The following is a 25,869-nucleotide window of genomic DNA, read 5'->3' on the forward strand; positions in this document are numbered from 1 at the left end:
GCTCTGAGGATTAGGCTCCTTGATATGTCCTTTGCAACAACATAATGAATAGTATGACTTTTTCTGCTAAAAGGTTGGTGCTTAAGATGCCTTCTTGAAGTAAAGTTTCTTCTCAGTCTTTCCAGACTGAGCTCAAACGCTGGCATAGAGTTTGACTAGGAATAGTGTATCTCAAAGTTAGTGGGCAAACACAGAAAGAATTCTAGAGTATCCAACTCTAAGAAGAGTTCTAAGAAGAATAGGTTTCTTGTCCAAATATACAGTGGGTATAGAAAAGAATCACCCCCTTTGAAATATCCCAATTTTTTTGCTTTACAGCCTTAATTGAAAACAAACAAACCATTATTTTTCCAGCTTTACTTACTCAATGCAATCTATAACATCCAACTGAAAGATATCACAACTACAGTTCAGAAGAATTAAAAAAAATAAAAAAAACAATAAATACTGAGATTAATAAAGGATCACCCTCCTCCTAAACAATATTTGTAAACTCAATCAGATGTACGTAACCACCATTTGCATTGCAGACCATGGTTACTGGCTTCCACCTGTGATCAATTGTAATCAGTGTGATTAGTGAATCATAAAAACAGCTGTTCCTGGAGCATTCCTTTGCTTCGTAGTGCAACTGACAGCAAAGCGCTGACTATGCGTGGCAAGCCACGTTAAAAAGATCTCAGGGATAGAGTTGTGGACAGACATAAGGCAGGAGATGGATACAAAAAAAATCTCAAAGGCTTTTTCAATCCCAAGGAGCACAGTAAAGTCCATAATAAAGAAATGGCAAGTGTTTGGTACTACTGTATTAGGACCCTCCTTGGATCCAGTCGGCTGTCTCGCCAAACTGGATGGAAACTGGCAAGAGAGGCTACCAAGAGGTCAATGGTCACTTTGAATGAGTTACAGGATTTTATGACAAAGAGTGGTCATTGTGTGCATGTGACTACAATTTCACAAGCGCTCCACAATTGTGGCTAGTTCGGGAGTGTTGCAAGGAAAAAGCCACTTCTCAAGAAAGGTCACATTAAGGCTCGTTTGAGCTTTGCCAGAATGCACCTTGAAGATTCTGATGCCAAGTGGAAAAAGGTCTTATGGTCAGATGAGACCAAAATCAAACTATTTGGCCTCAATACCAAACGGTACACTTGGCGGAAATCCAATTCAGCTCACCATCCACAACACACCATTGGACAGTAAAGCATGGAGGTGGCAGCATCCTGTTGTGGGGGTGTTTCTCTGCGGCAGGGCCTGGGGCTCTTGTTAGGGTAGAAGGAAAAATGGATGGGGAAAAATACTGTCAAATTCTTGAGGAAAACCTGCTGCCCTCTGCCAGAAAGTTGAAGATGGGCAGAATGTTCACCTTTCAACACCACAACGACCTGAAGCACACAGCAAAATTGACCACACAGTGGCTGAAGGAGAAAAAAGTGAATGACCTCATGTGGCCCAGTCAGAGCCCAGACCTAAATCCCATTGAAAATCTGTGGAAATATTTGAAGATAGCAGTCCACCAACTCTCACCATCCAATTTGACAGAACTTGAACAGTTCTGTAAAGAAGAGTGGGCAAATATTGCTCAATCTAGATGTGCAAAGCTGATAGAGAAGTATCCCAACAGACTCAATGCTGTCATTTGAACTGTAGCTGTGATATCTTTCACTTGGATGTTATAGGTTGCATTGAGTAACTAAAGCTGGGAAGAAATGTTTTTTGTTTGTGTTTTCATTCAAGGCTGTAAAGCAAAAAAATGGGAATATTTCGAAAGGGGTGATTCTTTTCTATACCCACTGTACGTGTTGCATTCAGTTTCTGAGTGTGAAAAGATGAGTTAACTTCTGAGAGTGTGGTTTAGGTTTCTGGTTCTATATAGGATGGATGGATGGATGGATGGATTTCATGGCTCATGATGAAAGTGTTTAAGTTTCCTGACTAAAAAGAGAATGAAGAAATGAATGCTCCAAGTTTTAAGGAAAAGTGTAGCCTCCGCTGATTGGATCAGAGTGTATTTCTCAATGCAGGTTGGTACCTAGTCTTAACTGCTCGATTGTGTTGTGTCTATCAGAAGAAGTAAGAGTTCATCTTGAGGTTACAAGCATAATATGAATGTCCTTTTAGACACCTCTTTGAGCCTAAAGGAACAATGTCATCTTAGATAAACACCTTTTGTGATTACATGATACTCATCTCATAATCATACTGATTCTCATTCCACTACATCATTATCCTATCCTGCAGTTTTAAATCAATCTTCAGATTAAGTCAATAGGCCACTATGTTACATTTGTCCTCCCACACACTAGTGAATGACCTGTATCCATAAATGTCTACTCCCTGCTTAATGGGAAGTTACTCAGGATTTCTCAAAAAGAGGTGAGGTATAGTTGTGTGCCATGGCATTTCTTAAAGGTGGTAACTACTGAGAATATACAGATACAGATATTATAAATATTTATTTTAAATGTACCACATATGATTGTCAATAACCACCTATACAATGACAATGCCTGAATGAATAGGTGGTGAGCCTGGGAATATTAGTTGGAAGGTAGAGGAATCGATCATACAGTGGAAGTGTCTCCAATTAATTTAACATCATGTGTTTGGACTATGAAATAAATTTGGAGCTCCCAAGAGAACACGAGACACAAACAGCAAGTAAAAGCAAACACCATAAAGAAGGCACTCCAGCCACTAAGGTAGCAGCAATACTTGCTATGCTACTCTGATTCATTTGAATAGCATTTGTCCAACGCCAGAAAAAATACTCACATTTTTCATTTGTATCTTCAGGTGAAGCTGGGCTGGGAGAAACCTGTGAAACTGAAATAATACAAATATTAGTAGTTACAAATGTTATACTGTACTTCAAATCTGCAGAATTTAATAAAACATTAATCATTTATTTCTTAATATTTCATACTTTTAAAATGTAGTAAAATTAAATAGAGGGGGATCCATTGTTTTAGTAATTCAAGAATAATCTTTTCACCCATTTATTGTGACACCACTTGATCACTTTCATGGCAGCACTGGGCAAGGGCTAGCCCTGCATGGATCATCAGTCTATTACAGGTTCCATTCACTCGTGCACTCACTCAAATTTTGTGTCACTAGTTGAACAAACTCACACATTTTTGGTATATGGAAGGAATAATGAAATACCCTAAGAAACACCTTCATTGACAATGGGATTACTTGGAAACTCCACACTGGTAACATATGGCAGTGGGTTCAGCCACAAGACATTGGATGCATAAGATAGTAGCACTGAATACGGCACCCAACAACAAAATCTAATACATAACATAACGATTTCCTACTAAGCAGAAAAAGGCACATATCTGAACTGCATGTTTTTAAATAAATAAACATATCTACTATTAATTTCTTTTGTGCTCAGAATAGTATAAAATATAGATCATAATGGACAGTAGTTCTGCTTCTGGCTTGACAGCAGTCTGTGTAAAGTTTTTACATTCTTCTTATGTGTGTGGCTGTGTATGAGTGTCCATTGTTGAGGGCTGGTTTCTGTTTTGTAACTGATACTAATGGAGCAAACAACAACTCCTTGAGAACTTTATCGAGTCAAAAGAATTGGAAAATGAATGAATGAAAGCACTAAAAAATCGTAATGCTGTTCCTTTAAAGGTTAAATGAAGAGCAATATAATCAAACTACCCAATTTCTAAAGACATTCATGTCACTATTTTTTACTAAGAAAGCTAGTCTTTCCTGACAACAGACACAAGTTAAGAATCAGCACTGCACAGGATGCCATTTCATTACAGGGTACACTTCTCACACATGAACATACTGTATATGTGCTTATCAAATATAGAATTACCAGTCAACCTAACCTGGATGATTTTGGACCTGGGAAGGACACCAGAATAGAGTACATGGAGGGAATATTAATGAGTTCACAGGTGGAGATATAAGCTCCAGGAAGATTGTATCCAGTCTGAGAATTAAGCCTAGACCCCTGGAGGCTTTGTGGTAGCAGCACTATGTAATCCATCCATTTTCCATCCCACTGAATCCAAACACAGGGTCACAGGGGTCTGCTGGAGCCAATCCCAGCCAAAACAGGGCACAAGGCAGGAACCAATCCCAGGCAGGGCAGGGCACCAACAGGTCAATTTAGAATTGCCAATGCACTTCACCTGCATGTCTTTGGACTGTGGGAGGAAACCCACACATGCACAGGGAGAACATGCAAACTCCACACAGGGAGGACCTGGGAAGCGAACCCAGGTCTCCTTACTGCGAGGCAGCAGCGCTACCCAGTGTGCCACCCATATCAGTTATACACCTGTAAATGTAGTTTTATTTGTCAATTCAGTAGTATTACAGAAAATAACACTATTCAAAAACTAAATAAAATTATACACTGTTAAAACAAATTCTAAAACTACAGTAAATAATATGGCAGCAATGTGTACCAACCAAAAATCTTAAATGACAATCATTTTCTGTACTTAAAAAAGTACCCCTAAAATCACAGCAAGTTCTGTGATATCATTAAGTGGCAAGAATGCCTTCTTCTTGAAGGCAGTTAAATAATAAAAAAAAATAAGCAGCTATTGTTGATTTCATAAATTCTCACATAACTAATTGTTTTACTTTTTTTTACCTTAAATTGAATAGTAATTATGTTAACATTAATATGATTATTTCCAACTCAGTTATATTAGCTGTTACCTACCAGATAGTTCAGTTCATTTGTATATAGTGCTCTGAGTGCAGTTTCTTTTAGTTATGTTTCCAGCTATAATTTACTTACAGAAATAGCTCAAACTTGCATGCATCCACAAATTATGTTAAACACACAGTACAATAGGGCAATTTTATTTGGTTTGCCCTAAACGAGTGATGTCCAAACTATGGCCCATGGGCCAGTTATGGTCCCATTTATATTTTTATACAGCCCACAGTGCAGTTTGTAAATTACATTGTAAAATGGCCGTTGTGGGACACACATAGAGCAGATTTCAATTATTTGATTGCCAGCTGGTGGCACCCTTGTAATTTTATATAGTTCCATACTGCTTTTTCCCTCTTGTAAGTTCTGTCGCCAATCATCTTATTTGCAGCACATTGTTTATTTGGGAAACAACTGAATGAACACAATGTTTTACATTTCCCTTGCCTATGAGAGATATCAAATCATCATTTAAATGCAGTTGCAGCTAGAAGAGAATAACACATGAAAGTAATTACATCACTAATAACAGAGTTTGAAAGCTGTTTTAATCACTACACACATATTAAGGAGATTAAAATGTTCTCAAGGTCCTTTCACAGTCTACGTGAACAGAGTTCCTTCATTGAAAAACAGCTGGAACTGATTGACATGCCGTATGATGACATGCTTTGTAGCAGTCATCAGGAGCTCTCTCTTCCCGAATTCTACTGAAGCTTACACAATGCTAAATTCTCTCTTTTAAGAATTCATGCAAAGAGAATGATCTGTCTTTTTGGCTACACATATATTTGTGAGCAGGCATTTTTTGTAATGACCCTTAACAAGAACAAACTGAGAACCACTTTGACTGATTCTCCCCTTTGTAATATTTTACAAGTGTCAAGAACAAGCCTTGCATCTCACTGTAATGAAATGCCTGGCTTCAAATCATAGCTTCACTGTCCCCAATAGATGAGCAATGCTCACTATTTTGATATAACCTTTAGAGTGATAATCATTCTTTCAAATCAGCATTAGAATTTCACACAAATATACATTATTAATTAAATGATATTCAGACATATTCAAATATACATATGTTAAGATAATTTATATTGAGCAGTTTTTAGATCAGTTTTTGTGTGTTCTGTTCACCTCATTCAAATACAGTAACATGATGGATGCAGTTACTGTGTAGCATAAAGTACTAATAAAACAATAAAAATAATGATTTCACATACATACTTAACATTTTGATATTTTATAAACATAATATGGGATGTAGGTATATTACAAGGATTTCTTGATATCTGACCCCTAGAAACATTTAAACATTCACATGTAGACTATTGAAAAAAAATGTGGACACCCCTGCCTTAAACAAATCATGACAATATTAGTCAATTAACATTATAATTGCAATATAGCCAGGTAACAATGGTGGAGCGTAAAATAAATACTCAATAGCATTTCTAGAGAAAGAAACCCTCTGGGAGAATCCACAGTTGGTTTTAATAGAAAACATCTTGGTCAAAGTCAGACAATGTTACAATTCTGGTGTCCAAGTCCATCTGGATACCCATACCCTCTTGGGCATTCTACATTGCTATACAATAATAAGGATTCTACAATAGCACATGCTATTCTCTCAGTGAGTATGATATGTATGTTATTTTCTGTGTTGAATATATTAAAACGGTCAGCATATGCACCAACACTGTAAACATTTTATTTAAAAATTATTAGTTTTTGCAAAATAAATTTATCCTCTAGAAATGTACTTTCCAGCTACATTAAAATGTGGAATTAATAGTAAGTTAAAGTTCATGATTATTGTTATTTTTAGTATCAATGCTTAAAAATGCTGAAATCATGCACAAATCAAATCTATGAACTCCAAAAGAGCTGATTACAAAGAAGGCTGAATCTAGAGCTCTCTGTGTTTCAGATGAAAGTGACTCTGATAGCCAGTAAATAGTTGGGTGTTGGGTGTTTTATGGTAGGCCACCTAAATCTAATGTATACATCATTTAAAGGGTCAACATACTTAAATTGGATGATGGAAAAAGAGGAGGCTCCATGTCCAATTAGCTGGGAAACTGAAGTGCAAAGAATAAAGGAATCTGGAACACTTGCGAAACTTTCAAGCACTGGAGTGGCTGTTTCTACTTCAAGGTATATTTATTTTCAGATTCTTTCAGCTGAAAATTTAAAGTGGAAACATGAAACCGAGTTTACATTTTCTGTTGTATGTATTCATGTGCAAACCAGAAAACACCTGTAAGCTGATATACAGAATGTAGGCAATTGTTTTTTTTAAAGTTGATAAAACTGAATTGAGTGTAATGGAAAATAACTAACTTCCTGAAAATAAAGTAAAAAATCTATATCACAAATGTTTGCATTTTCTAAATGTAATACTGCAAAATTAATATAAGTGTGTAATAATGATTGGCTGTTTCATAGCATCTAGCTAAATATCAGGTTAATCCATCTTGAATCTTTAGAGTAACTTGAAACTGCATACACATTTCGTGTCCTGTGATCCTTGCTTCTGATTGCACAACCTTCCCACTGACAAATTTTCATTTCATTTCAGGAGTCTGGACCTCATGACCAGCCCTGGTTCTGAAGATCTAAATAGACTGAAGGTTTGGCTCCAGCCAAATTCTTAATTATCTTGCAATTGATTTGGTTTACGAAACAATCTATTTTGCAGTTCCTGCACCTGCTATCATTCTGCTATGTAATAAAATATATCTGGCCTCCGTTTTACTTTCTTGTGAAAATATAGAAAATGAACTGGAAAAGTTCAAACTTCTCAAATCTTCAACTTATTTTTTTCTTTTTAAATGTTTTTATTAAGGCACAAACTTAATGATAGACACAAAATAGATGAAAATGCTAAAAAAAAAAACAAAGAAATAAATATTTTGACAAGCAAGTGAATTAAAAATAACCAAAACAAAAAAAATAAGGCTTCTCTGAAGTAAAAGCAATTTCTGCAGCAAGCCATTTTTAAAATGCAAAAGCAAGCCAAAGTCACAAGCTAAAGCAAGTTTTGACATTAAATTAGGGATAGGGTTAGTATTAGGGATAGGTGTTAGGTTAGTACATAATAAAAGCTGTGATTTTCTCTTTCAATGTTCTGTGCACTACAGACTTTTCTGGGTCATGTTCTGTTTGAGAGCCACTGCATTTCTTGAAGAGGTCCTGACATACATAAGAATTTTATTTTATGACATTAGTCAAACAGACCATTGCAAATCTGACACAGGTATAACTTTTATTGTCTAGCTATAAACAGTCCAAGCTGTGTAGTTGTTTCTGGAACAATACAGTTTAATTTGTATTTGTTCTTTGCAATTCAACATTAAATGTCTCTTCAACTAATCCTGAAAATGTTTACTCATTTCCTTCTTCTGGTTCCACTCATTTGTCACAATGACTTTTATATCTTTCTTCTCCCAGGTTAACTCCTTGTGGTTTTGATACCGATTTCCCAGATTGACAGCAAACACAGCATGGTTCTTAGTATCATCCGTTTTTCCTTTTTAGATGGTTTTAGTGGTCTGCAGTGGATGCACATTGATGTTCCAAGTTACCTGTATAGAGTACTGGTAGTCTCTATTTCTATCTGTCTAAGAGGCACTAAATATCTAGAGAAAACCTGATTAATGTGGGTATCATTGATTTTCCTCCTTCTTTCTAGCCTTCTTTAATAAAAAAGGAGCCTAAGAAATACTGGTGTGAATAAATGTGAAAAGGGGAAAACTGTCTCTTCATGGCTGTTCCTCTATATTTTCTTTCACTTTATTTGCTTAGTAACATGAATTTGAATACAGTGTGTCCAGAAAATGCAATACTAAATATATTTCTTTTCGTTACCTCATTGTCTTCTTTTTCTTGCCACTTTGCATTTACTGGTAAACATTCACCGTTTCCACAGTTGTTGGCTCAAGAAAATAATCACAATGGAATTTGTATATTTATTTTATGATTAAATAATTAACAAACAATGCACATGCAAATCCCTCCCAATTTACCCTGACGACGATAATAATTTACCTAACACAAATACTAACAAAACCTAACAAAACACTGAACACAAAATGATCAACGATAAACACTCAGGACAAAAGTCCAAACACAGGCCAGTATAATAAATGCAGATGATGATAGTGAGTAGAACGAAAACCCCTGTGAATAACTTTCTGAATGAAATGTAATGTTTTGTCTTATCAGGTTCCAGTTCTTGCATGAAGATTTGAAGTGATGGGGATCACTCCCCAGATGAAAGCCACAAGCAAACAATCCAGCACAGGACAAAAATATATATCCAGAAAAACTGTAATTCTATTCTACTGGTCTTCAGCTGTTTTTTAAAGGTAGTCCCTAATTATGTTTCTTCCCAGCAACCCCGATGAAATCCCAAACTGCTCAATGGCATAGTACCCCTGAGTTTGATGGGAATTTAAGTAGCACTGCTACAAGTCTTCATATATCATTACTGTATATATTATGTTTTCTGTTAAGTTTTGAAAATAGTTTTTTTCATTATTTTTATGTATGTATTTTCATTTTTGTGTTTGCTCAGTTAGGTGCACTGTCCCTGTGGCAGACGGCCAGGGCCCTTTTGTGGTCTGCCTCCATAGTGGAAGGACTGGGGTGAGAGGATATACACAAGGTATTATCTTACCTGGAGCACTAGATGGCAGCCCCCCTGGATTACAGCAGTGACTTGGATTTCCACAGGGTGCCATTATAGTTGGAATTCAGCACAGCCCTGTTGAGTTTTGTGGGTGCCACCAGGAGGTGCTGCGGGGACTGCAGAGCCCTACTTTGTCAGGCTTCCGCCTCACTGGAAGTGCTTCCGGACAATGCTAACAGGCCACCGGAAGTACTCCCAGGTGCAGGATTAAAAAAAGTCCACTGTCACTGCTCCAGGAGCCAGAGTTGGGAGGAGGAGGAGGATGAAGCTTGCTGGAGAAGGAGTGGAGGTGGAAGACAGAGAGAGAGAGCAAGAAAGAAGAGAAGTCAAAGACAAAGTGCTTGGTGCTTTATTATTATGCTTATTTATGTTTTGGACTATGTACTGTGCTGTGCAGGTGGGAAGCGGTTGAAAAGCATTTCCCCCAAGAAAATAAAATAAACTTGTGTTACCTGTGTCTGTCTGTGTTGGATTTGGGGAGAAGAGTGCCCCCTGCAGGCCACACCCCTTTATACAGAGTTTCAAATGGTGGAGCCACTATGATGCTAAGCCAAAGAATATCCCTCTGCCTATTTATTTTCTGGGTGCACATTTGGACTTGTTTTCTATGGATAGACTTTTAGGCATGCCTTTTTTTACTTATTTTTTGCTTTTTCATGTCTTTGTTTCATTTGTCATGATTTTTCAATAAAACCTTTATTTATAAAGATTCTTCATTAGCTTTTTTCTTTTCAAATCAAGGGTTTGTGGTTTTCCTCTGTTTTGAAAGGCATTTTAGTGTATTTGGAACACTTAAAAGGTATTTTTGAACATTTAATGTCTTTGCCACAGTTTGGGCCTATATATGCTTAGTGGCCTGCCTTTTGACCTCTAAACCAGGTGCCTCATTTATAAAACCTTGCTTCAATTCCATACTAAAATTTTTAAAAGGAAACAATGGCATATTCACAAAGAAAATCAATTTACAATTACATGCCTGTGCACATGCTTTTAGCCACTCCCTGTCACTGCCTTTCAGTAAAAGTGTACGGCTTAAAAAACACCTTTTTTTCATATTCATTATCTAATCACCATATAAATTAAACCATGTTCCCGAATGATGTATTTACTACAAACCATGGAAGAACAGGGGAAAAAAGGAAGAAAATTAAACTTAGGTGAATGTGATCTATAGGCATTACTGACTTAAGTGGATTATTTTTGATGGTATGGTACCTCAGCAGGAGTCACAAATAAAGGAATAAACTAAGTGTGGAAGCAAGTGACAATAGCTGAGTGCAGAGAGCAATAGCAATGTACCATCATGCATTGCCTAGACCAGTGTTTCCCAACCAGCTTCTGTTTTTAATTGGACTCCTGGGCTAATTAAGTGATGTGTTATTTCCCAAGTTCTGTATTTTGGGAACAATATAGAAATTAGGGCTAGAAAACTAAGTCTGGTAAAATATATATATATATATATATATATATATATATATATATATATATATATATATATATATATATATACAGTAATCCCTCCTCCATTGCGGGGGTTGCGTTCCAGAGCCACCCGCGAAATAAGAAAATCCGCAAAGTAGAAACCATATGTTTATATGGTTATTTTTATATTGTCATGCTTGGGTCACAGATTTGCGCAGAAACACAGGAGGTTGTAGAGAGACAGGAACGTTATTCAAACACTGCAAACAAACATTTGTCTCTTTTTCAAAAGTTTAAACTGTGCTCTATGACAAGACAGAGATGACAGTTCTGTCTCACAAACAAACATGCAAAAATCAATACGTGCCCTTCGAGCTTTTAAGTATGCGAAGCACCGTGCAGCATGTCGCTTCACGAAGCAGCTGCACAGAAGGTAGCAACGTGAAGATAATCTTTCAGCATTTTTAAACGAACGTCTGTATCGTCTAGGTGTGCGAACAGCACCCCTGCTCACACCCCCTACGTCAGGATCAGAGAAAGCGCAAGAGAGAGAAAGAGAAAAGTAAGTTGGGTAGCTTCTCAGCCATCTGCCAATAGCATCCCTTGTATGAAATCAACTGGGCAAACCAATTGAGGAAGCATGTACCAGAAATTAAAAGACCCATTGTCCTCAGAAATCCGCGAACCAGCAAAAAATCCGCGATATATATTTAAATATGCTTACATATAAAATCCGCGATAGAGTGAGGCCGCGAAAGGCGAAGCGCGATATAGCGAGGGATCACTGTATATATATATATATATATATATAAAATGTACCAAGCAGTTATATGGAAGTAATGTAATTTTTTCTTTTTAACAATATTTTCATCTTGATTTTCATTCTACTTTTCTAGGTGTTCTAATTGTTTAATTAGTCCATTATTTACTAATTAGTGGGTCTGATGCTAAAGTAGTTGCAGCCTTTGATTATTCAGTGTTGTATGCCAGCCAGCGTGTCTGCTCTGCTTATTTTTAATTGTCATTAATAAGATACAACAAAGAGGAAAAACTGCACAGAGAAAGGGCAAAATATAATGAAATCAACAAAAGAGAGTTAAGCATTTAAATCTGTAGCAAAAGCAGAAATATTTCTAAATGTCTTATAAATGTAAAAATCATGCTGCTGTGCTTTTCTGAATGTAGAATGAAAGAAAAATAATACCAGCTAATTAAATGAGTTCAGTGTTATCAGGTGTTGTCACTGATTAGGACTCAGGTAGGAACAAAAAACCTGCAGCCACAGTGTGACCCCAGGACAGAGGTTGGGAAACACTGGCCTAGACAGCTGCCAATACACAGCATGAATTCAGGCAGGTTGCATATGCAGAACTGTGAGGCAGTCAAAACATTCTTATTGAATTCATTTAAAAAAAATCCAAGTAAAAATCAAAGTTGCAATATATACAAGTCTCTTTACATTTGATGTACAACATCCAAATATCTTTAAATTGCAATTGCATTGATGTCCTATGTAGCTATCATGTACAGTACAGCACAAGCCATCACAATGCAGCTAACCTCTGCGGGGTTTTACAGTAGTGTGCCAACCGCCAAATCCAAATACGTCTACCTTTAAATTATAATAATACATTTTATTTATATAGCGCCTTTCCCATGCTCAAGGCACTTACAGAATATAATAAAGAACGGCAGCGTATATAGTATATAGCATTGTACAAACCAGATAAATAAATAAAGAAGATTAAGACAGTGAATTCTGGAAAAAAATAAATAAATAAATAAATAAAGCTAAACTATATTTTTTTTACTATTTATTTATTTAGCAGATACGTTACTCCAAAGTTACAGTGGACCACCAGGGCATGTACAGCCACCCTAACCCAGCACAGACAGGCAGAGACACAAGTGCACCACATAACACACGTTTATTTCATTAGGGAAGCATTTTTCCCTTGCTCCCCACAGCAGAACAGTACAAATAAGCAGAGAACTAAAAAACATTTTTCACAGTCCCCTGTGAATAAAGTGAACACAATTCCTTCATCTTTGTCTCCTTGTCATCTGCCTCCACTCCTCCTCTTGGCAAGTTTTGTGCCTCTTCCTCCTGACTCTAGCTCCTTGATTGGAGTGTGGTGGCCCCTTTAATGTTGCCCCTGGGAGGTGGCTCATTAGGAATCACTCCCAGATATGATGGAAATTCAAGGTAAGGCTCTGCAGCTCCTCCTGGCTACCTCCACGCACCCCAATAGGACTGCACCAAACTCCAATTCCCAGCATGCCCTACAGGAAGCCGTGGTGCCACAGCCACCCAGGAGGGCTGGTGTCTAGCATCCCAGGGGACGCATTGCCTCACAGATTCTCTCTCCCCCGGTCCTTTCATCCAGCTGGCATCCTGGCTAGGTAATGGCCTTGGCCACCCATCACATTATTTAAAAAGCAAATTATAATTTATAACTTATATAATATATTTTAGCACACCTGGGTCTGGACCTGAGAGGGACACATCCCCGAAACACAACAAATGTAAAGACATTTAAAGAATCAGTACATAAATATTCTTAAACCCAACAAAAACAATAATATATTAAACATATTCAGTAATGATAAATTAACAGAACAATAATAATAACAGAAATAATCACAAAAAATAATCCAAACTGAAAATAACCAAAGAAGACAAGTAAAAGAAATATAAGCATAAGCCAGGGAAAGAACCCTGGCTAAAACATAATACACACAAGGAGGAGTGATACAGCTGAGCTTAATTTTTAACAGCTTAAAAAAATACTCATTGATATTGTTCCCTGCACAGACTCAAGGCATCCCATACCAGTCAAAGCAAAACAGCCCCAAAACAAAACTAAATCTCTTCCATGTTTCACAGTAGGTATGGTGTTCTTTTCTTTGAAAGCCTCATTTTTTCTGTGGACATAGAGCTGATGTGACTTGCCACAAAGCTCCAGTTTTATCTCATCTGTCCAAAGGACCTTCTCCCAGAAGCACTGTGGCCTGTCATTTTAGCAAATTTCAGTCTGGCTTTTTAAATTTTGTTTTTCTTTCAACAGAGGAGTCTTCCTGGGTCATCTTCCAATGAGCCCACTGTCACTCAAAAAGATGGTGTGATCAGACACTGATGGACCTTGACCTTGTAGTTCAGCCTGTATCTCTTTGCAAGTTGTCCTTGTCTTTTTGCTTACCATTCTCACTATTCTTCTGTCCATTCTGTGGTCGATTTTCCTCTTGTGGCTGCATCCAGGGAAGTCAGCTAAAGTCCCATGGACCTTAAACTTCTTAACAATATTTGCAGCTGTTGTCACAGGAACATCAAGCTGCTTGGAGATGGCCTTGCACCCTTTGCCTTTAACATGTGTGTCTATAACTTTCTTTCTGATCTCCTCATACAACTGTTTTCTTTGCGTTCTCTAGTTTAAGTTCAATGTGGAACACACAATAATACCAAAAAGCAAAGTGACTACGTTTCTCTAATTTAAGTAAACTGAATGAGTGATTGCATAATTGGAGACATGTTTGATACTAATTAAAGAAATTAGTATCAATTAAAGAAATTAAAGAAAACAGCTTATTTGAAAAATCACTCTGAATTAATTGTTTATTAGCTTTTCTAGAGGTACCAACAAATGTATCCAGACCATTTTAGAGAATCTGTGCAGAGTAAGCAATCTCCTTTCACACTTGCTTTGCATTACTTGATGACATATCAAATGCATATAGGTATGCGTAAAAAATAGTTTTTCATTTAATTACTTTTCAGGAGGCATACAGCACTTTTTCAATAACCTGTAAGGGTAACAACAAATTCATCTACATCTGTAACTGGAACACCCACAGACTATAGACAGTTTTATAATTACAGTAGTTCATCATGCTGTTTGCCCTTTACCTACGGTTACATTTCTGCATGTATGCTTCCAAAGTAATGTACTTTTGCATAAGTGTGTTCATGTCTCTTTGGTTCCCAGGTGCATCTGCTGGTTAAAGTAGTGCAAGTTCATTGAAATAACAGAAAAAGAGTTGTGTCTTTAATACCACAGATATGGCAATATCGACCACACTAGAAATTAACACATCAAATAACTGGTACTGTAGTATTCCAGAATCTGGAACTTATTATGATAAAAATGCACCCACATGACACCCACACTAGGTTCATTGACCTCAACTTCATATTGAAAAGCAAATATCTGGATGTCTTAAGGGGAGGTAGAAGTTAACATATCTTTAAATGTTTCTAAAGAATTCTGTGGTTCCTGTGTTTAAGCAAATTCTTATTTTTTTTCTTTCAAGTAACCACGCTGATATTTTTGATAAACCACCTGTAATAGTAGGCAAACATTGAACTTGTTTACAATTTTGTGGAGCTTTCCAATTTAAAATGGCTGCAACCTTTGATTTGTCAATGTCAAATCTGGACTGCAGAATTTTGTATCCTAAAAATATCACTGAGATCCAATGGAAATCGCACTTCTCTGATATAACAAATAAACTTGCTTTACATGCTGTTGTAAGGTGGCTCATTAGCACACTTCCCTTGCTCAATAAATCATTTACCAAAACAAATGTTTAAACTGCCTTATAGATTATACATTGGCTAGCTTTTAGCAGCATCAGTTAATAAGAACAGTTTTGAAATATTACACATGTAAAATGAGTATGCTGTCTCCAGCATTATTATGAAAAACTGTTTTAGTGGATTGAACTGGTTTAATAATGGATGACAAAACAGAAAAAAATTAAATAAATTACTAGCAGCAAGTTTGCGAATGTCATGTTGCAAATTGGTGTAAGGAAGTCTGTTAATTTTGACTAATATGAAACTAAACTTTGTTTACTGTAAGCAATGCAGTCAGAAAGGGCATATTTTAAGAGCTTCATGAAGATGGGTGAAATGAGCAGTTCCTTTGTAAATATCTTATTTGTGCCTTCACTTCAAAGGGTTAACTTGAGACCAGCATTGGAGATCTGGGGGAGTTAGCCATTGACTAGATATTTGTCAAATGTGAAGACATTTACTGGAAAAATTATGTCTTTTTAAAGAAAGAAAACATCAGCTTTTTTGGATTTGAATGAAAAAAAAATGTTTATGCATTTTATGTAAGATTCTTCTTGAAAGCACCAGGAAAGAACATCCTAGCAATCCTTTGTTTACTTTTTGAAAGTATTATTACCTATAATGTAACATTTTCCACAGGGAGCAGCAAAGCTAGTACATTAATCAATCATTTGTGGATGTTGAGAAAACTGGATGGCAAATTGTATCCTTAGCAGGTTTTAAACAATTACTAATTGGATAAATAGCTGTATAAATCTGCTGCAATCAGTTTCTCAACTATTTCTGTCCACAGCAGAAATCATAAACCAGCTAACACCCATGATACTTTTTTAAACATGTAATGAATGAGCAGAATGTCATTGTGCTCATCTAAACAGCTCTGTGCTTCTATCAGTCTTTTGGATGATGTATCCATGTTATAACTTTACCTGTAATTACAATCACCCCTCTTTTATCAACTCTTGCTTTCTCCATTACCAGTATTCTGGATGCAAATCTCCCTGATATAGTTTCTTTAGTCCGTTCAAGAAGGCATGTGACAGGGAAATGCACCACTCTCACCATAAAGGAGAACAGGAAATCCACACTAGAAATAGGGAGCACACCTACATGCTGTTAGGACTGCTACAGTACCTCAGTCCTTTTTTGTTTCTATTTTTTGTTGTTTTTTCCCCACTCTCTTTTTTGTGCCTTTTTTTTTTTGTATTTTTAATTTATCCTTGATCCCTAACCCTTTATGTTCCTTGTTAGGTGAGTTTTAAGTTGAATTAATTCCCTCAGGTGTCGTGGCCACTAGTGCTGCAGTTACCTGAGAGCTGTTTAAAAACAACTGTTGTCACTGCCACTTTGTTGTGGCACTAGTTATTTGCAACAGTGTTCTTTGGCTCCCTGTTGAGTTGGCCCTTCATTTTTGCAAGTTTAGTGCTGTTTTACCATTTATGTTTAGTGATATTTCTGGTTGTTGAATTTTGCATTTAGAATTCTGGATATGAGGAATTTGTCCTTTTGGTACAGTTGCTACTAATTAATTTTAGTTTTTTTATTTATTTTTTTTTAATTTAGAATGTGGTATTTTGATTTAGACATTTTGTGAATTTTATTTCTATAATACATCCCGCTTTTTGGTTTAGGCCTTCTTTGGATTATACCAGGTTTGTAGACATGCAACATGTATGTCTGTTAACATGATCATTCAACCTCATAATTTATCCATCTCCTGCCATTATATTTTAGTATTTGCTTGTGTCATTTTGATTACTGTCACACGTCATAGTGCACATTTCATTGAGTTTCTCCTCACCCTGAAATTCCTGTGCTGAATTTATGGTTACAATAAATATTTAATTGTTCCTTTATTATTGCTGAATGAGACCAGCTTTGTTATATGGGTTGGAGATGGTGGGTTAAAGATGCTTAGATTTGCATTGGGTGTGACAAGGATGGATAGGATTTAGAAATTAGTACATTAGAGGGTCAGCTCAAGTTGGACGGTTGGGAGACAAAGTCAGAGATGCGAGATTGCGTTGGTCTGGACTTGTGCAGAGGAGAGATGCTGAGTATATTGGGAGAAGGAGCCATGAACAATCAATGGGGATTAAGGAGGATCTTAAATTCAAAAGAATGTTTTCATTTGAATCCTAGGAATTAATGAGAAGATTTTCTAAAAGTGGTTTATTTAAGGATATTTGACCCAAAATGCAAGTGTTTGGCACTTTGTGAGCATACAACTGGATATCTGACATATGGCTTATTATTATTTTTGGGTTGAGAACTCCTTTAATGTACATAGACAATTAATCAACATATTTAAGGAACATTTTTGGATGCTTATTATATTGGAATGTAATGAAAACAATGTCCTATTTTTTCTATTAAAAAAAACCATTAATAGATACTGTATACAGGCAATATATATTGTCACACAAGCATGGCTTAGGACTACTTTGCCACCTCTAATCAATTATGCGGTACCACTCCAAGGCGAGAGGGGGTGCTGCCACTAACATTTCTGTCACTTTCCTTCACAGTTTAGAGAAGAGGCCCCAGGAGGTGGATTGATCCCCATTGCCCCCAAAATATGTAAAAGAGGCTGTCCTTGGAATGAAGTGTCTCACTTGTAACATGAACCTTCAACAGGACAAAGCTCCTACTCAGACTGCTTATTGTGGAAATGGTGCTTAACATCTAATTGCTTTCTAGTGTCCCCACGTGCCTGTTTATTTCTTTAAATGTTATTGACTTTTAAACAGGATGGCATTGTAACTTTTTTTGTGACTCTGCAAGTCACTCTGTTCTACAGTATAGATTAATTGAATAAACATCTGAGGTCCTAAATTATTGTGGATGATTTTAAATTTCTACAAAGCAGAAAAGCTACACGCCCAGTTGAATTTTATTTAAAAAAAAAAAAAAATCTGATAAATAAGGAGATTAATGACAGCTATGCTCATGGAATCTAGAGAAGAAAACTTCTATTAATTATTAATAATATAATTCCGCATTAAACAAAATTCTCAAAACAAACCATAAAGATCCCTGTAAGAATCATAACATATGAGACCCTGTTAGATAAAAATAAAAAAAGATTTATTACTATTTCTGTATTCTTGATGGAAGAAAAAAATGTGAACCATCTGCACAGAAAGATCTGAAACATCTTTCTGTCTCCATGAAGCATGAGTTCCAAAAAAATGCTGCATAGCATTGGTGCTTAGTGCTATAAAGACTGAAACTCTGAGTGCAATGCTATAAACTGCTAGTTTGTGGCCATTTATTGGTTGCAGTATCAGTACAGGAAGAAATACAGACGTGTGACTGCTACCTCTGTAGCTCCCCAACCATTTCTACTGTATATCTGCAGTCCTATTAGCATGAGCATGTGGTCGCAGGCTGAGTTTTGCTGGCTCACGGAGCTGGGGAAAAGTGTGGCAGATCAAGTTGCCATTAAACCCAGGTGAGCAATGTGAAGTAGAGAACGGTAAGACTGCACAGGCAAAAGATGAAGCAGATTGCAATAATGTTACAGAGCAGCAATGGAGGGAGAGTTTCAGAGCTGTAATCTGGCCCTGGAACACTATTTACAGCATCAGTTCAGTGAAGGAAGATGGTCAGGAAACCAATACATCTGCAGCTCACCACAACAACTTTTTCATAAATCTTGAAGTAAAATGAAAAAAGTGAAAGCACTCAATTTGCGATACTAAGTAAATTTGGTGCATTTTTATTTTATCATAATATGTGAAGTTTTCAAATTGTGTGCTTCTTATTCCTTATAATACCTACCATCCTCCAGTCATGCTTGCTTAAAAGCAAAATCTACACTTTTGCCTACCTTTTCTAAATTAATATATTCAGGCTCTGTATTGTTTTGTTCCCTTTTATTTGGTAAAGTTTCATTATTGTTGGAGGAAGTTGAAGGTACAGAAACATTAGATTCAGATGTATGCTCAGTGATTGTCAAACAGTGCTACTGGTTCTCCGTAAGGAGACTCTTCCCCATTATCATGACTTGAATCAAGTTCATTTTGTAAATTATCTTTCAAACATCCTTCAGTAGCTACAGGCAGGGCTATGGAGTTGGAGTTAGAAACAATTATTGGGTTAATGGAGTTGGAATCAGTAAATATGTACAGACTCCAATAAAATGTAAATTGTAATATAATGTGTTAAACTTTCCAATTTCATATATACTAATTTGATTAAACTATTTTTTCTTCTAGCTTTTGATAAAACTATAGCTTTTTTAATTTTGTAAGTTTTGTCTTATGTTTAAAGGTACTCAGCATTTATAGTTTTTATTTTAAAAAGCCAGAACAGCATCATTACAACCTTTAAACCCAACTTTAACATGTTAGGGTGCTAAAGATTCACGTTACCAGTGATGAAATGCCTTGTTTCTTGTGTGTGTTCAATCAATACAGCAAATATATTAGTCTAATTAGAAATGGGAGAGTAGGAGTCTCAATTATTATAAATTGAGGAGTCTGAGTTGATGGTTTCGTGTACCATCTCCAAAGACCCTTTCATGAGCAACATTCTCAGTCTGTCTAGCAATAGGAGAAAATCATTCTTTAAAATTCGTTTAAAGAACTTGAGGGAAAAAAAGACTATTTTCTCTGCCTATTTTCAAGACAAGCCAATGCTTTCTATATTTTTCCTCAGAATTTTATTGAAAGTAGTACATTCTTATATTTTCACTATACACACCCTATGTCTACCTGATTCAGAGTCTTACAATTTAGTTTTTGCAGCCATTCTCTCTGATTTACACACAGATCACCACCAGAGTCCAATAAAGCAAGTACTTCTTAATTCAATAATCTGACCCGTATGCAAAAATTATTTTGATAAATTTCACTCAGGTTTTAGACCAAATCACGGTAAAGTCAATGCTGACACAGGCAACTTATCTACTCTTGTTCTTTCAGACCTGACCTTTGACACCACAGACCAGAGTATTCTCATAAGCTGTTTTAGCCAATGGGTGGGTTTCTCTGGTAGTGTCATATACTGGTTTATATATGGGATAATGCAAGGATTTATTCTGGGCCTACTGTTATTTTTAATTTATATGTTTCTTGTTGGGACAGATTATCTTGAAACACAAGATGACCTACAACAGTTATGCAAATAAAACTTATTTACTTACTGTATATATAAAACACTGGATAACCCTAAAGCTCTGGGCCTTTTGATCCACTGTCTTAGTTGTATTTGAGAATGGATGTGTAGTTATTTCCTCAAGCTAACAAAGGAAAAAAAAACAATCTTTGTTGTTGGCAAATATGTGAGTATTTTAGAAATAACCTGAACTCATAGCATTAAAAGTCAAGGTGAAAGCAAAGAATGTAGGGATTATCATGGACTCTGACCTAAAATTTAAATTACATATTTACCATATTACACTTAGGAGCTTTGCAAAAGTCACACCTGTCATAACAACAACAATAATAATATCAGAAAATGCTGAGAAATTAATTCACTCTTTTGTTTTTAGTCAAGTAGATTATAGTAATGAGCGTCTATTTGGACTAGGAAAGACATTATTTGATTGCAGTTAGTTCAGAATGCAGAAGCAATAATTTTAACCAAGAAAAGAAAATCTGAGTACATCTCACCAGTTTTAATATCATTCATTATATTGATTACCTGTGTCTTTTAGAACAGATTTTGTAATGCTATTGATGTTATATAAGGCTTTAAATAATCTTGCTCCTTCTTATATTTTGAGTGCCTATCCTCTTTCATTTCCAGTCACAACCTTAGATCTTCTAAAACTGGTTTGCTATTATTCCAAGAACTAAATATACAAGAAGGGGTGAGGTGGAAAATTTTTAAAAAACAAAACCCTAAAACAACACTTTTTTAAATTTAACTTTTTCATTTTAGTTCTACTTCTAATAGATTATATATGCATAGAAATATAATAAACTTCACTGACCAACATGGCGGAATTCCATGAGGAAGCAACAAAAGGTATGATCAAAGTGGAACATATGATATTATTTATCTTGCCTTTCAAAAAGAATTTGATAAGGTGCCACACAAGAGGTTGGGCATCAAACTAAAAGAAGTGGGAGTTTAGGATGATGTTTGCAGATGGGTGCAAAATTTTTTCAGACACAAGAAGCAGAGGGTTATGGAACCTTATCAGAACTGGCTGATTTTTAAGAGTGGCGTTCCACAGGGGTCAATGCTTGGGTTGATGCTATTTTTAATATAAATAAATGATTTGGATAGTAACGAAATGGTTGGTGGATTGGCAAATAATCTAGAATCTGATGAATCATTACAGAGGGATGTGGATAGCATACAGGCATGAACAGATTTGTGGCAGATAAAATTTAATGTCAGTAAATTTATGGTACTACATGTAAGAAATAAACATTTAGGTTTGAATACACAATGGGAGGTCTGAAAATTGAAAGTACACCTTATCAGAGGGATTTAGGAGTCAGGGTGAACTCTACACTATCAACTTCCAGACAGTGTTCAGAAGCCATTAAGAAGGCTAAGAGAATGTTAGGTTATATATCATGATATGTAGAATATAAGTTCAAGCTTTATAACACACTGGTGAGTCCTCACCTGGAGTACTGTGTGCAGGGTTGGCCTGCAAGTTTGAAAAATGGACAAGCAGCACTATAAAAAGTCTAGAGAAGAGTGACTAGGCCAATTCCAGGGCTACACGGGATCAATTTTAGTTTAAGCAAAATAAGATTAAGAGGAGATAGATAGATAGATAGATAGATAGATAGATAGATAGATAGATAGATAGATAGATAGATAGATAGATAGATAGATAGATAGATAGATAGATAGATAGATAGATAGATAGATAGATAGATACTTTATTAATCCCAAGGGGAAATTCACATACTCCAGCAGCAGCATACTGATACAAAAACAAACAAACAAAAAAAAACAATATTAAATTAAAGAGTAATAAAAAAATGTAGGTAAAAACAGACAATAACTTTGAATAATGTTAATGTTTACCCCCCCGGGTGGAATTGAAGAGTTGCATAGTTTGGGGGAGGAACGATCTCCTCAGTTTGTCAGTGGAGAAGGACAGTGACAGCAGTCTGTCGCTGAAGCTGCTCCTCTGTCTGGAGATGACACTGTTTAGTGGATGCAGTGGATTCTCCATAATTGATAGGAGCCTGCTGAGCGCCCGTCACTCTGCCACGGATGTCAAACTGTCCAGCTCCATGCCTACAATAGAGCCTGCCTTCCTCACCAGTTTATTCAGGCGTGAGGCATCCTTCTTCTTTATGCTGCCTCCCCAGCACATCACTGCGTAGAAGAGGGCACTCGCCACAACCAACTGGTAGAACATCTGCAGCATCTTATTGCAGATGTTGAAGGACGCCAGTCTTCTAAGGAAGTATAGCCAGCTCTGTCCTCTCTTGCACAGAGAATCAGTATTGGCAGTCCAGTCAATGACTGAAGCGTTTAAAATTATGAGGGAATGAGTATAGTGAATTTACACTGTTATTTTAAAATGAGTTAATCAAGAACATGGGGACACAGTTGGAAACTTGTTAAGGGTAAATTTCGTACAAACATTAGGAGGTTTTTCTTTACACAGAGAACCATAGACACACTGAATAAGTTACCAAGTATTGTGTTAGACAGTAGGACTTCAGGGGCTTTCAAAACTAGACTGATGTTTTTTTTAGAGGAATTAAATGGAATGCACTGGTGACCTTTATTGAGCTGAATGGCCTGTTCTCGTTTAGATTAACGAATTTGCAATCATTATAAATCATATATTTTGTAATCATATATTTTTCTCTTCTTTCTTTTTCATTTTTTCTATAGTGGCATTTTGCACAACTACCCAATCAAAGTACTGCGCAAACACCTATGGTGTTGAAAAGAAAGTGGATACTCCAAACATCAACAAGACCCACTGTATTGAATCTTCTAGGGTGAAGCATAAAAAAAAGGAACTACTTAGGCATATTTATATTACTGTATGTGGAATGTCTTGTGGGGGCTGGGTGATCTTTTGGCCTTGGCACCCTTGAAGATTTTTTTTTAATTTAAACATAATACACACACTAACGTTCTAAAGTTTGGAATTTTGGATGCAGTCTGAAATTTTAATATTTTTGGTAGAAATTGTTTCTTTTGTTAATCAAAATACCAATAACTTCATTTAAAAATATGGTGTGCACATGGCTAGTGATGCAAATGGCTATTACTGCTTGAATTAAATGATTTATCATTTATTATTGCCATATATTGCAAAGCCCCTTTATTAGCAGCCACTACTCCTGTGTTATAAAGGTGATCTCTTTTAGGTCATCCATAATTGGTTATGTATAAATGCTAATTAGAACTGGAATGCTGTTTTTGAATTTTATGGATGCCAGTACCTTGTAACCCAAGAAAAGACTATTGATGTACTTTTTTGAATAGAATTATATGTTTTGGCAGTGTCATATTCAAAGTTTTCCTTAATAACCAAGTAGCAATATGTATATTTATTATTAATTATTTATTTGTGTACTTCTCTGTGTTAAACTGCCTTTTCTGAGGGTTTGGCAAGTTCTGAAACTTGTCCAACTCTTTCTAATTGTTTTTGTTGCCTCCTTAGTGTCTTCTGTCACTCCAATTTAAGTATCATATGCAAAAGTAACAGGTTTACTAACTACAATAGACTACAATACAATACAACTATAATAACTACAGTATTTCATTAATATAAATTAGAAAAAGCAGTGACCCAAAACTGTACTAATGACATCATCCAACATGTAGCATTCTGCTCTCCTCTGCTTGTCTGCTGCTGGTTAACTAATTTGACATCTGGTTTTGTAGATTAACATGATGCAAACAAATTCTAGTTTCTAAATTAATCTTTGCTGTGGTAACATCAAAAGCTTTTTGAAATTCTAAGTAAATTATGTTGTGTGCTTTGTTTTTGCCAGATATTCTTGTGGCCTACTCAAAAAGTCTTGATCAGCATGATATGATCTTCCTCTCATAAATACAAGCTACCTTTAATTTAGTATGTTACTTTAATACAGGTACTTTTCTACTTTATTTTAATTATGGTCAGAATGGATGGTGAACATTGGTGGTAGTTAAAATGACTCCCCATTGTCTCTGCAAAGCACTTTAAGTAGTTAGAAAAGTACTATAAACATTTAGTTAATTATCAGTGTTCAGTATTCCTTTAAATTAGAATTATTTGGCTTTTTTCACAGTGATGCTTTCAGTTTTATTTGTATTTATCCAATCTGGAATTTTCTTTTGTATTTTTATTATATTGTTTTTTGGAATGTTCTTGTTTTGGGCCTGGATCAGACTTTTTGAAGTGATACCACCCATCACACTGTGGTCTAAACACACACCAGAAGGACTGAAAAGGAAGAACATTTTAAGAAGAAAGAAAACACAAAGTCTGATTTGGCTGTCACAGTCCCAGTGATGCATTATGTCGGCGTACTACTGGAGGTATAAAGGTGCCCCTGAATAATTTTTTGGCTAAAAGTCCTTAGTGTTAGTGTTTTTAAGAGAGGATGTGCAGTATTTTTCATAATGGCACTCAATTTTGTTTTAGTTACCTCCTTTGCTACTATCTCAAGAGACAAGAATTCCAGCACACCTTTCGGTCTATGCTGTGGGATACTGTCCTTCCAGAGGTGATGCGCCCTCCATCGGATGCTTTAAGCAAAGCGAATGTAGCAAACCGAGAAGTGCCGTTAGCGCACCTTCGCGTAAAAGTAACCGATCGGTAAAACTGGATCACGGCAGCAATAAATCCAGTGTACATACAGCTTTAAGTCGAGTCTCTGTTTCCCTTCAAGACTCACAATCAGCTATAGTAAGTGAGGAAAGGAAACGTGCTGAAATGGAGGAGATTATGCGGCACATAGAGGAGGACAAGCGAGCCGACGAGTTATGCATCCAGCTTGATAACCAAGCACGTGACGCGCTTCGCCAAAGAGAAAGCTTAATGCAAAGGCTTTCTAGACAGCAGCGTCTTAGACAAGCTGAAATGGACTTGCCGGAGGCTTGTTCATATCGGCCTTTCTTAAACAGAAAGAGGACGAAGAATGTTTATCTTTGCTTGCTTGTCAGTCTATTGACTCTTTTCTAGGAGTAAATGTGGACTCTCAAGTGGAAGTATATTATCCACCAGAATCTGACCATTGTAATGCAAGTGAAATAATTACTGATTCAGAACTGACACCTCCTAATATTCCCCCAAAATGATGCTGGTGTAAAACTGCAGGGTGATTGCACATCACAGATTCCTACTGCCACTACAGCAAAGTTTATTCAGAGAACGCCATAAACTGCACATACGGACAGTAAGGATTTAAACTACTATATGCCCTTAAGTGACAAGGTGCAGCAGCAGCCTCTGAATGGAGCAACATCAGCTTTGAACCCGATTGCACCCCCTTATGGGACGGCTCACTTCCCAGATGTCAAACTAAATAGACCTGATTCAGACAG

The 25,869-nt window shown here is 36.3% G+C and overlaps 1 protein-coding gene across 1 annotated transcript in view; it reads right to left on the minus strand.

The window, feature by feature from the left end:
- The window catches only part of LOC114658023 (uncharacterized), an 85,467-nt gene that overhangs the window by 18,374 nt on the left and 41,224 nt on the right, over nucleotides 1–25,869 (minus strand). The window contains exon 5 of the mRNA XM_028810045.2: nucleotides 2,773–2,823. Within this exon, the coding sequence (XP_028665878.1) occupies nucleotides 2,773–2,823 (51 nt within the window). The remainder of the gene's footprint in view (nucleotides 1–2,772; nucleotides 2,824–25,869) is intronic.

The sequence above is a fragment of the Erpetoichthys calabaricus genome, chromosome 9 (genome assembly GCF_900747795.2).
Source record: "Erpetoichthys calabaricus chromosome 9, fErpCal1.3, whole genome shotgun sequence".
Lineage (NCBI taxonomy): Eukaryota > Metazoa > Chordata > Cladistia > Polypteriformes > Polypteridae > Erpetoichthys > Erpetoichthys calabaricus.